Source organism: Panicum virgatum, chromosome 3N (assembly GCF_016808335.1).
Source record: "Panicum virgatum strain AP13 chromosome 3N, P.virgatum_v5, whole genome shotgun sequence".
Lineage (NCBI taxonomy): Eukaryota > Viridiplantae > Streptophyta > Magnoliopsida > Poales > Poaceae > Panicum > Panicum virgatum.
The window spans coordinates 65,724,248-65,735,090 of NC_053147.1; the positions used below are offsets into that span (position 1 = coordinate 65,724,248).

The 10,843-nt window shown below is 43.9% G+C and overlaps 2 protein-coding genes across 2 annotated transcripts; both read left to right on the forward strand.

The window, feature by feature from the left end:
- Positions 1 to 3,325: 3,325 nt before the first annotated feature.
- On the forward strand, positions 3,326 to 7,047 carry LOC120668027 (homeobox protein Wariai-like). Its single transcript, XM_039947989.1, has 11 exons — positions 3,326 to 3,574; positions 3,739 to 3,885; positions 4,016 to 4,147; positions 4,238 to 4,380; positions 4,619 to 4,705; positions 4,824 to 4,952; positions 5,958 to 6,110; positions 6,216 to 6,305; positions 6,611 to 6,781; positions 6,877 to 6,956; positions 7,002 to 7,047. Exons 1-11 carry the CDS (start codon positions 3,508 to 3,510, stop codon positions 7,045 to 7,047), a joined length of 1,245 nt encoding a protein of 414 aa, XP_039803923.1. The 5' UTR covers positions 3,326 to 3,507.
- Positions 7,048 to 7,637: 590 nt separating this feature from the next.
- LOC120666838 lies at positions 7,638 to 9,510 on the forward strand. Its single transcript, XM_039946814.1, has 5 exons — positions 7,638 to 7,874; positions 8,267 to 8,443; positions 8,505 to 8,635; positions 8,761 to 9,033; positions 9,213 to 9,510. The coding sequence occupies exons 1-3, from the start codon at positions 7,799 to 7,801 to the stop codon at positions 8,588 to 8,590; spliced, it is 339 nt and encodes a 112-aa protein (XP_039802748.1). The 5' UTR covers positions 7,638 to 7,798; the 3' UTR covers positions 8,591 to 8,635; positions 8,761 to 9,033; positions 9,213 to 9,510.
- The last annotated feature ends 1,333 nt before the right edge of the window (positions 9,511 to 10,843 follow it).

The following is a 10,843-nucleotide window of genomic DNA, read 5'->3' on the forward strand; positions in this document are numbered from 1 at the left end:
CTCAGTCACAACTCTCCAAACGTGTAGTCCCGTTGCTTGGAGATGGGCTTGCATTAACACCTTCCAACGTTGGAAGCCCGTGCCGTCGAACCGTGGAGTGGGTCTAAAATGATCCATCTTTTCCCCCTAAGAGCTAACTCACTAGGCGGTGAAGCCTACCGATCTAATGAGCCGGTAAACATAAATTTGCCAATGGAATTGACTTTCTTTGTGAGAGAAGTGAGTCCCGGCTCTGATACCAATTGAAAGCGATCGGGTGCTCTAGCCTAAGAGGGGGAAGGGGTGAATTAGTCACTATTAAAATCTTAACCTATAGCTCCAACTAGTTTGCACAAAACTTAAACTAATTCAAGCTATCTAGATGTGCAACTATGGTTCATCTTAGTGTAAAACCCTCATCCCAAAAAAGTATAGCAACCTATTGCCAATCCTATCAAGATACTATTCTATGAAAGTAAAAGCACACAAGTTGTAATATGAAATGCGGAAGCTAAAAGAGAGGGATGAGAGAAAGCGAACTCTCGACACAAGGATATATCCCGTGGTTCAGTTTGGCACAAAGGCGCCCCTACGTCCACGTTGTTGAAGCACTCACGAAGAGTATCGCTTCCCGGCAATCAAGTCTCTTCCGTGAATACAATCACGGTCAGCTTGATCCCGATCTTCACTAAGGGAGATTGCCCACGAAGGAGGGGTCTCCGTCCCCCGCACATTGTCATCGGCGCCGCTCCACACCAAGCCGGAGGGTCGTTGACTTGCCGGCGAGACACCAAAGCTCCAAGGAGGCCGGCGCACCGAGATACAACTTTGGTTCACTCTAGAACCACATCACAAGGATCTAAACCTTACTTGATCACTCACTCAAGAGCTAACCTAGCACTAACACCTGTTACTTCTCGCTCCATTGAAGTATTCTGTATTCTACTATGTTTTCTTTCTGCTTGAACGTATCAACAAACTACTTTGTACTAGAATAAATAATCTCGAGTAACTGACCTGACCACCTTTGTTACTTTGATTGAACCTGTCATCAGTATTACATGTGGAAGTCCTTCCTAAATTTACCTTGATTTATATTTCTTATTCTACAGGCTGGTGCTGATGTAAACTTTAAAAGTCCGGCTGCCCCACCTGTTTTGATGATGGCAGTTGATGATGGCTTAACTGACATTGTCAACTTCTTGCTGGAGGTCGGAGCTGACCCTAATATTCATGATTGGGTAATCATGTCTTGTCTTGTCTCTGCTTCCAGATTTTCAAATACCATGGCCCTTTGCATATCAGATGGCTGGGTGAACAATACAGTTGTAACAAAGCCTTTAAACTTTCAGCTATTTGAGCTCTCTTCCAGAACCTTTTGTGTTGTTAATCTGTATTTCGAGCAATTAGTCACAAATTTTTAACTTGGTAGGGTTCCCTGGCCACTAATTGCCTAAATTTCAGTCTCAAACTTGTCCAAGGGTATTCTTAATTTCCTTCGGTCAATGAACGGTAGCACTATGGGCAAGATGTCAAAAACAGAACAAGTCTATTGGGAGCGTAAATGTGTGTATAGAATACAGTCTTCTCTATAAAGGATAAACGTCAAGCACATTTTGCATGGTATGTCTGTTTTCATATGCAATTTATGGGTTTGCTACAGAGTACAGACTGCTGTGGTCTGGTCTGGTCTGATATTGCATAGTTTGCAGCTCTAGTGATAAATTGCCTGTCTGAATTTTTATAATTCATACAGATCAAATTTGCATCTCAAAATAGTGGTCTTACCAGGCTCTCATAAATTCTGTTATTCGTTTATAACAATGTATAAGACCGTTAGTGTCATTGCCTCACTAGTATGTTATTTTCTTAAAATTCTTTTTTGTTAAGAAAGAATAAGTAATGTTCATCTCCTTTTCACCTCTGTTGTTGGATCATAATATCTCTTCCATTTTTGTCTTTACAATGCAGGATGGGAAATTCCCAATCATGTTAGCAGCAGCTCATGAACATCGTGAGCTTGTTGAAATTCTATTTCCTCGGACAAAACCAATTGCATCTATGATCGACTGGAGTGTTGATGGGATTATTAGAGCCATGAAATATCCGCACTTGGAGCCTCGGGTATGTTAGTGGCCTTATGGGCACACTTTTCTCAGCCGAGCTTGCAGAATGTCCTTACATTTATCTAACTGTTGGAACCTTTTGAACGCCATGCTATTCTCCAACTGAACGTGCTACCGTGAGTAGGAGGTGGTGGAAGAAAAGAAAGCTGATGCCAAGTCACAAGGAAAAGAAGCCTTTGCAAAAGGGGACTACCTTGCTGCAATCTACTTCTATGAACTGGTAAATGCTTTGTTTTCAGGGACCCGTTTTCCAGTACCAAAATGTAAAACCATGGCATAGTTATGAAAATTGAGAACTTGGTAACCAAATAAGATGAGTCTCATCATGAATCTCTCACTACTCTCTCATCATAATTACCCATATCAACAATTTTGCTGATGTTGCACAATATTTAATTAATACCCATATGATGTTAGACTCGGTTTTACTGAGCTTTGACCGTTGATTAATAACTTCTTATGACATAACTCATGAGTAGAAGATCTCGACATCGCACTTCTCAAAAACTACTTGAGTTTGCTAGTGTTGGTCGCAGTATGATCTGGAAAATATTATTACCTTTTATAACTCTAAGTAGATATATAACATAAAAATATATTTCATGGTAGGTCTAGTGGTAATTATTGGTACCATAAACTTGCAGGGTGTATTTGCTTAAAGTCGAGATAAATTAGAATTGTTTCGAGTATAATTTAAAGAGGCAGGTAATAAAATAATGTACAAAATAGCCTGCTAATAGCCTGCTATAGACCGCTATTAGCTTTTTAGGAGATCTACCGCTACGCTATACAACATTTACCCGCTATGTCCGCTAAAGGGAGTTTTACAGGATTTAATGGTAATAAATGTTCGCTAAAGATGTAGTTAAAAGAAATAAAAAATTAATATAACTAGGGTGAACCATAGATAAAGCAGCATGGACACAGTTGGGCAGTCAAGAGACGTATCAAGTCTATTTTAGAGTGTTAGACCAATAATGCTTCTAATTTTGTATATAATTATTGATTATTTTATCATTCCGCTAAATGATTTAGCTTCCGCTATAGCTTTTGCTATAGATTTTTTAGTTTTTTTTTGGAAGGACTTTCGCTAAATATCTTAACCCGCTATTTCTTATATTATAATAAAAAGAAAAAGTAAAGAAACTGGTTTGCAAACTCCATTTTGTGAAAGCAACCACCCTGCGATGGACTCGAAGGCGACGCGGTCATCCTCCGAGCCACGCGTCCGGCGGCGGCGCGTCCTGCTCCCTGCCCTGCCCTGTCCCGTCCGTCCCCTCCAGTTCCCGCACGCCGCCTCGCGCTTCCCCCGCCATTAAAACCCTCTCCCCTCTTCGTCTTCCCCTCTACTGAACCTTGCGGAACCCTAGCCCCCTGAACTCCCTTGCAACGCTACGACGCCATGGCCCCCAACCCCTCCGCCGTCGCCATCCGGGCCGCCTCCGCGGGCAACCTCCGCCTCCTCAAGAGTAAGCACCCGTCCGCGGTCTCCATTGTTATTCCTCCTCACGACTGCGGTTGAATTGATCGACATCGATCCCCTTCGTTCGTGCTCGGACCTTTAACTTTGTGTTCCGATCCCAACTTCCCATGCCGCGCGCGGCGCGCCTAAATCTCCCTCTATGTTTGTCAGAAGTGGCGAGCGAGATGGACCTGCGGGAAGCCAAAGACCCCAACGGGAGCACCCTCCTGTACCTCGCCGCGGCGAAGGGTCACCTGGAGGTCTGCCGGTTCCTGGTGGAGGAATCCGGGCTCGATGTCAACTGCCCCAACGCGGATGGTGAGTGCCGGCCGGGTTGCTCGCTGATGAATCGACGGCATCGATCCGGCCGGCTGGCGTTCTGGCCGGCGGCGTGCCATAACAAGTGCTGCGCTGCGTGAGGCCACTGACGGACATGGTTGCGTTTTAGGCATGACGCCGGTCTTCCGCGCCGCCGCCGCGGGAGAGGTGGGCGTCCTGAGGTACCTCCTCGACCACGGCGGCGACCCAGCGATGCCCGACGCCATTCGCTTCGCGCCGCTGCACATTGCGGCGGAGAACGGTGCGTCCCTCCCGCCTATGGATGAATCCCAATCTTGTTGTCTCTGATTTCCTCCCTCTGACCGCTTAATTTGTGACGCTGCACATTCAGGGCACTACGAGGCTGCAGCACTGCTGCTGTCCAGGGGAGTTGATGCGGATCCCCTCAACACCCGTCTTGGGACGCCGCTGCATGTGGCTGCGGCGAAGGGCCATGATCAGATTCTGAAACTCCTGCTGGAGCACGGAGCTGATGTAAGTTGTTACTATGCGTCCTGCCTGTGACCTTGTTGCATCGGTAAAAATATTTTATCGCACCTGACAACAAACTAGCTACTTCGTCTGATCTGCATGCTAGCTGTATGATACTATATATATATATGATGTTCAACCGAATAATGCTTTGGTGGCAGTCCCTTTTCGGATCATTTTTCAGTGATCTGGCATTTTGATTACTTAGTACCAAAACTGTGTTCCTGTTTACACTTCGCAGCCCAACAGGATTTTCATGAGTGTCTTGTCACCGCTCCTGTTGGCATGCGAAGCACGCTCCTTCAAATGCGTGGAGCTATTGGTTGCGGTACGACAGTTACTATTACTAAACAGCTTTATTATATTAGTTTGGTTAAACTTCTCATCATGATTACACCTAGAAAACCTCTATAAAGCCACTTAAGCTTTGCTTGTCAATTCTGTAGGCCAGTGCCGATGTGAATTTCATGAATCCCTATGGATCGAGCCCTTTAATTGACGCAACCAAGAATGGCTTAACCGATATTGTCAAGCTTTTGCTAGAGGCTGGAGCTGATCCGAACACTTTTGATGATGCAAGTATTTTGCTATTGGCTCTTCTTTTATTTTGTCTTCAGGTTCACTTGCCTGGATAAACCTTATAGCTGTGCAGCAGTAGTAATTTAAAACGAAGGACTCTAGACATTGGAAGTGCTTGATACGGTGTGTGTATATATATATATATATATATATATATATATATATATATATATATATATATTGTTCATATATCAAGCTAGAACTGCACTGTATTTCTGTCATCAAGTGCGTAATTTTGGGTTTGTTTCATACTGCAGTGAACTGGTAATAAGATGCTCCAATATTTAGTTTGCAGCGGCTCAATGCAAAATATTGTGTCTAGAATTTTCAATATTTTTGGTAATTCACTTGGGTACGTAGATTTTGGATGTCAGAATCATGGTACATGTAGCCTTTAGGTCTTGTGCACCTTTTGTATTCTATGCCCAAGTCACTAATTCAGTACAAGGAATATTTGTTATGAACATGTCAAATATTTGATATTTGACTAACATTTACTACCCCCCCCCCTTTCCACTTTTATAAGGCATAGTATAGCATGGCACGGTCTTTCAAATAACACTTTGACCATTTATTTATCATGTATTATATCGCTTATGGTTATAAACTTTTATTTATGGTAAAGTATATATTTGATAACAATCCCATCATAATAGTCAAATTATTGGTCAAAGATTGTAAACTTTGAAGCTTGATATATGTGTGCGCCTTGTAAAAGTGGAAGGAGGGAGTATATGTTTGGTGTATAGAAGGTATACACGTATACACCTATGTCCATTTTTCAAGAGCTTTTATTACAGCTTTAACTTTATATCCTGTGGAATAATGGCCAGAGGTTTGACTGTTGAAATAAAAATATATAATGTATGTTTTAACACAGGGAATATTGTTGAAATGTTAGTTTAGATACATACCATACTCAGTATGATTTTCAGCACTCAATCAGTCTTACTAGAATAAGAGAAAAAAAATCTTGATTATCTTTATACTCTACAATGCAGTTTGGGGAAAATCCAATCATGCATGCAGCCCGTGATGAGCGACGCGATCTTGTTGAAATTCTTTTTCCTCATTCAAAACCAATCGCATATGTACCCAGCTGGAGTGTTGACGGCTTAATTTCTACTATTAAACATCTGCCTTCCATGGCTAAGGTATATATTTCAGCTCTGGTCTCTACTTTCAGTGTGTTGTTGTAACTTGTATTTCTGGAGCTTAATGATTCTTCCATGTTTTCAAATTGGATATTTTGTTTATAGGGTGCAGATTCTGGAGCTGATGCGAAGATGCGAGGAAATGAAGCATTTGCAAAGGGGGATTACGCTGGAGCAACCTACTTATATGGCATAGTAAACGCTTAAATCAATCTGAAGAGCTTACTTGTTCGAAACAATTAAGTGTTGCAAAATATATGTGTTTGTTCCGAAACATCATACTTTTTTGGAGAGCTAGTTGCTTTTAGTATGTCCCTTTCATAAGTTGTAGAGCACTTATATCTTGCACTGGTAGATTTTTCTTGAAGTGGTCTCTATTTTCATAAAGGAAAATTGTAAGCTTATGGTGTTAAATTAAAGCAAAAAAGGTCCTGTCATATATACCATTTTACCATGGCACAAGTCCAGAGAAATTTGAGTCCTACTGGTTGTTCATACAGGCGATGTTCGTATTTCCCCGCGATGCTACCTTGTTTGCGAACAGGAGCCTATGTTGGTTGCGGCTGGGAGATGGAAAGAATGCCCTGTCAGATGCTCAACAATGCAGAATGATCCGTCCCCATTGGTCGAAGGCATGGTACCGTGAGGGCGCAGCTCTCAAGCTGCTAAAGGTACACTAGGCAGTTAAGCAACTGCATCAAATTTAGCCTCGCAATCTAATATAGTCTCCAATTGTATCCCACCCTTGTGTCCTTAATATTCCCAGAACTACAAAGGAGCAGCTGATGCATTCGCGGAAGCATTGAAGCTTGACCCTGCAAGTGATGAGATCAAGGCAGCGCTAAGGCAATGCACTTGTTTTGATTGTTTCCATCTAATACAATTTTTCAGTTCTGTCTTTCCATACAACTTTATTATCTATTTGGGTTATTCTTAGGCCTTTGATTCTTGAAACTTGCAGAGGCCACAGAGGCTATGAGGCACGCAGAAGAAAACCCTTAAGTACCTCAGCTAGCCTTCCCATATCTCGGATTAAAGATCGTATATATTTGACTACAGATATATGTAGTGACAGCGTACTGCTGCGAAGACTTGTTTGGAGCTATCCTTGACTGTATTACTCTTTTGCAAATGAATATTAAAATGCTGTCGCATACTCGTATCCTGTAAGCTAAGACAGAAGGCATATCAGATATTTGGATCGAGTTAGTACTGTTTATATTGAAATGGTGTTATTATTGTTCCTAGTAAAGTTACGGTGGCAGTAAACTGAATCTTGCTTTGACGAAGTGCAGCTCTAATGAACTAAAGGCTTGCCGGTTCATCTAAGCTTATGTGGTTTTCATCTTCTTTTCTGACGTTGCTCCGATCCGTATCGTCTCATTCTTCTTATTTCAAAAATTGCCACCCTGCTCAAGCCACTTTTCTAATGCATGGGTCAGTGAATGAATATTCGTATGGACAATAACCATCTACTGAATTGAACAAGTTTTTGCAGACTTTGTAAGTCGATCATTCTGTTATTCCATTGTACGCTACCCACCTCGCGCATTCCCGCCAACCGCTCCTTCCGAACGGGAACCGTTCCGTTCCCCTCTCCGCTCTCCGAAACGGCAAACCCGCCAAACCCTAAGCCACCGACCGACCCTTCCCGAACCTTCCGCCGCCGCGGCCCGCGGGCCGCGGCCATGACCTCCGCCCCCTCCGAGTGCAAGGTCGCCGGCCTCCAGGCCGCGCTCGACGGCAACCTCCGCCTCCTCAAGAGTAAGCGCCGCCCGCATCTACCCTCTCTCCTCCCCTCGCGCGCGCGCGTTTCGCCCGTTGGTCGGAATGCTCGATCAGTCGCGTGTACGTAGTGCATCACAGATTTGGGGCCGGGTTGGTCGGAATCTGATGCTGTCCGTGGTTGATTTCCGGCTGGGGCGACTGTTCCTACTAGGCAATTAGATGTACTAGGATTGATTTGCTCGCGCCCCAAAACAGATTTGGGCTCTTGTTTCCGCAATTGCCCTGCCAAAATTTCCCTTCAGCTTGTGCGATCAACCACATGACTGTGCAATTTGATTCAGAATTGTTGCTTGTGCGATTTGATCCTAGTTAGGAGATGTTAGTTTACTCCGATTTCCTCACCAGTCAATATGGGGATGCTGGTTCAGGACGAACTGGATTGCCAGGTTCGTTTTTTACGATTCTGGCGAAAAAGGTGGACTTGCAGGGTGTGAAGGACGAGGGGCAACATGTGCTCCATGCTGCTGCTGTCATGGGCCGTCTCGAGGTCTGCAAGTTCCTGGTGGAGGAATTGAGGCTCGATGTCAACTCCACCTCCACTGAAGGTGCGTGCGCCATGGGTTCTCAACACTGCATATTGGTGGCTGATGCATGCTTCCCATGTAGGTGTGATGCCGATGATCCAGGCTGCTGCGATGGGAATGTCCCTGTTCTGCAGTACCTTCTGGGCCGTGGCTGTGACCCAGCGGTGACCACCTCCTGGGGCTCCACAGCGCTTCACAATGCGGTGGAGCACGGTGCGTTACCCGAATTTCAGGAGTTCCATGGAAGACTTCGTCTGGAGGATGTTTGTTGCGTGCAAACACTTCTGCCTTCTGGGTGTTTTTGATTTGGAGTTTGTGCTGTGCCTTTCTGCCTCCAGGGCATTGCAATGCTGTTGCTGTCCAAGGGTGTTGCCATCGACCCTCTCAATCCCTGTGGAATGCCGATGCACTTGGCCGCCGCCAAGGAACAGGATTAGGCTATGAAGATCCTGCTGGAGCATGGCGCTGACGTGAGTTGGTAAAGAATAGGTGAATTCATTTTCTGACATCATTTTCCTTTGCAGCCCAACACTGCTGTCAATCATGTTTGTTCACCACTTATGATGGCGTGCTCCACGGAATCATTGAAATGTGTGAAGCTACTGGTTCAGGTTCGCTGACTTGTTGACTTTTGTGTATTCTCTTATGTTTATCTGCTTGAATATGTCCTTATTTTTCAAAGAATGCTGTTGAAAGGAGACTGAATAACCTTGTTACTAACATTGAACTTGTCATCATGAGTACATTTGTAACCCTCTCAAAATCTATCTAATTATTTTCGATTGTGTAGGCTGGTGCTGATGTGAACATTAAAAGTTCCTCTGGGGCATCTGCTTTAATGTTTGCAGTTGATGATGGCTTAACTGACATTGTGAAGTTTTTGGTAGAGGTTGAACTTTGGAGCTGACCCCAAACATCCCTGACCATGCAAGTATGGCTCTGTGAAGGTTACAATCTCTTACCCCCTTGCATATCTGGTGGCTGGGTAGCATATAAATCAAGGTTTCACGCAAGTAGTGTACATGTCTAAAATATAAATTGTTCATGTATCATGCATAAGTTCGCTGTTTAAATTCTATTCATGTTTATGTATGTGGTGTACAGAATGTCTGTTTGCAACCAACTGCAGTGATCTCCTAAGATATCCATTGATCATTTGATTGGCAGTGGCAGCTCTAGTGATAAATTACTGTGTGTCAATCAGATTTTGCATCTCAGAATCTTGGTACCAGTAGCCTGTAGGTTCCAAGGGTACCTTTTTTAATCCACTTCAAAGTGTTAGTTTAGGCGCACCTAGCATGATTTCTGGCTTTAGATCACTCCAGCTATAATTAAGATGGAGTAACTTGCCTACTCCTACTCCCCCTACCCCCCCCCCCCCCCCAAGTTTCCTCTCTATTTGCTTCACAATATTGAGGACTGCCACTAGGATGAATGCAGGATATCTCCATTTCATGCCTTTTTTTTGTAAAAGGAAAGGCCTTGAATTGCTTTTATCATTTCATGTTACATGCGGGATTCTATTACCTCTTTCATTTTTTTTATCTTTACAAGCAGCATGGGAAAATTCCAATCATTTATGCAGCAGATTGTGGATGATGGAACTTATTGAAATATTATTTCCTCGGACAAGACCAATCTCATTTCTGCTAGACTGGAGCATTGATGGGATTATCAAAACTACGAAATATATGCCTTTCGGGGATAAGATATGTAACGTAACAGATTTATTACTTTATTCCAGCATAACCTGTATTGGAGTTTAATGATTGTTCCATGTTTGCTAATATGGACTGCAGTAGTTCATTATGCTGTTGTGAATAGTTTAGGATATGGCGACCGCTTTGCCTCCCCCGCCTCCCCTCCCCGACGCATCCAACCCCGCCACCAGCCTCCCGCCGCCGCTCACCCCGAGCCCGGTGGCCACCCCGACCCGTCGTCGTTCATCCCGAACCTGTCGTCGTTCATCCTGAACCTGGCGGCCACCGACTCCTGCTAGTCCGTTCCCTCGCCGGCGGGGGCATGTTGTACCGATCCGTTTTGTACGTGCTATCAAATACCACGACATCACCAAATGCTGAATAATCGAGCCGACTTTGAGTATCACACCACAAAAGACCCTTTAGGTGCCCTTTCTCATCAGTCTTGTAGTCAAAGAAGAAATTAGGATACCTACATTTGCATTCTGTCAGGTAACTGATGACTGTTTGAGCATCACCAGCAGCAACTGTCCGCACCTTATTGCAATGGTAGAAATTATACAAGTCTCTTTTTGTAAATCCAACCTTATCATACCTACCATACAACATTTCCATGATATCCATTATCTGGTGTTTGCGGATGCCAGAAATCTGCATTGCCACAATATCAGCTTTCTACTCATCTTTGATTCTTCTATGCGAACGTAGAAGACAAGCAAGA

What these genes read in the sequence shown, in the direction of transcription:
- LOC120666838 (XM_039946814.1), top strand. Translation starts at nt 7,799, where the DNA reads ATGACCTCCGCCCCCTCCGAGTGCAAGGTCGCCGGCCTCCAGGCCGCG. An exon ending in CAACCTCCGCCTCCTCAAGA is followed by an intron (nt 7,875 to 8,266) that starts GTAAGCGCCGCC and finishes ATGCTGGTTCAG; the next exon opens with GACGAACTGGATTGCCAGGT. An exon ending in CAACTCCACCTCCACTGAAG is followed by an intron (nt 8,444 to 8,504) that starts GTGCGTGCGCCA and finishes CTTCCCATGTAG; the next exon opens with GTGTGATGCCGATGATCCAG.
- LOC120668027 (XM_039947989.1), top strand. Translation starts at nt 3,508, where the DNA reads ATGGCCCCCAACCCCTCCGCCGTCGCCATCCGGGCCGCCTCCGCGGGC. An exon ending in CAACTGCCCCAACGCGGATG is followed by an intron (nt 3,886 to 4,015) that starts GTGAGTGCCGGC and finishes GTTGCGTTTTAG; the next exon opens with GCATGACGCCGGTCTTCCGC. An exon ending in GCGTGGAGCTATTGGTTGCG is followed by an intron (nt 4,706 to 4,823) that starts GTACGACAGTTA and finishes TCAATTCTGTAG; the next exon opens with GCCAGTGCCGATGTGAATTT.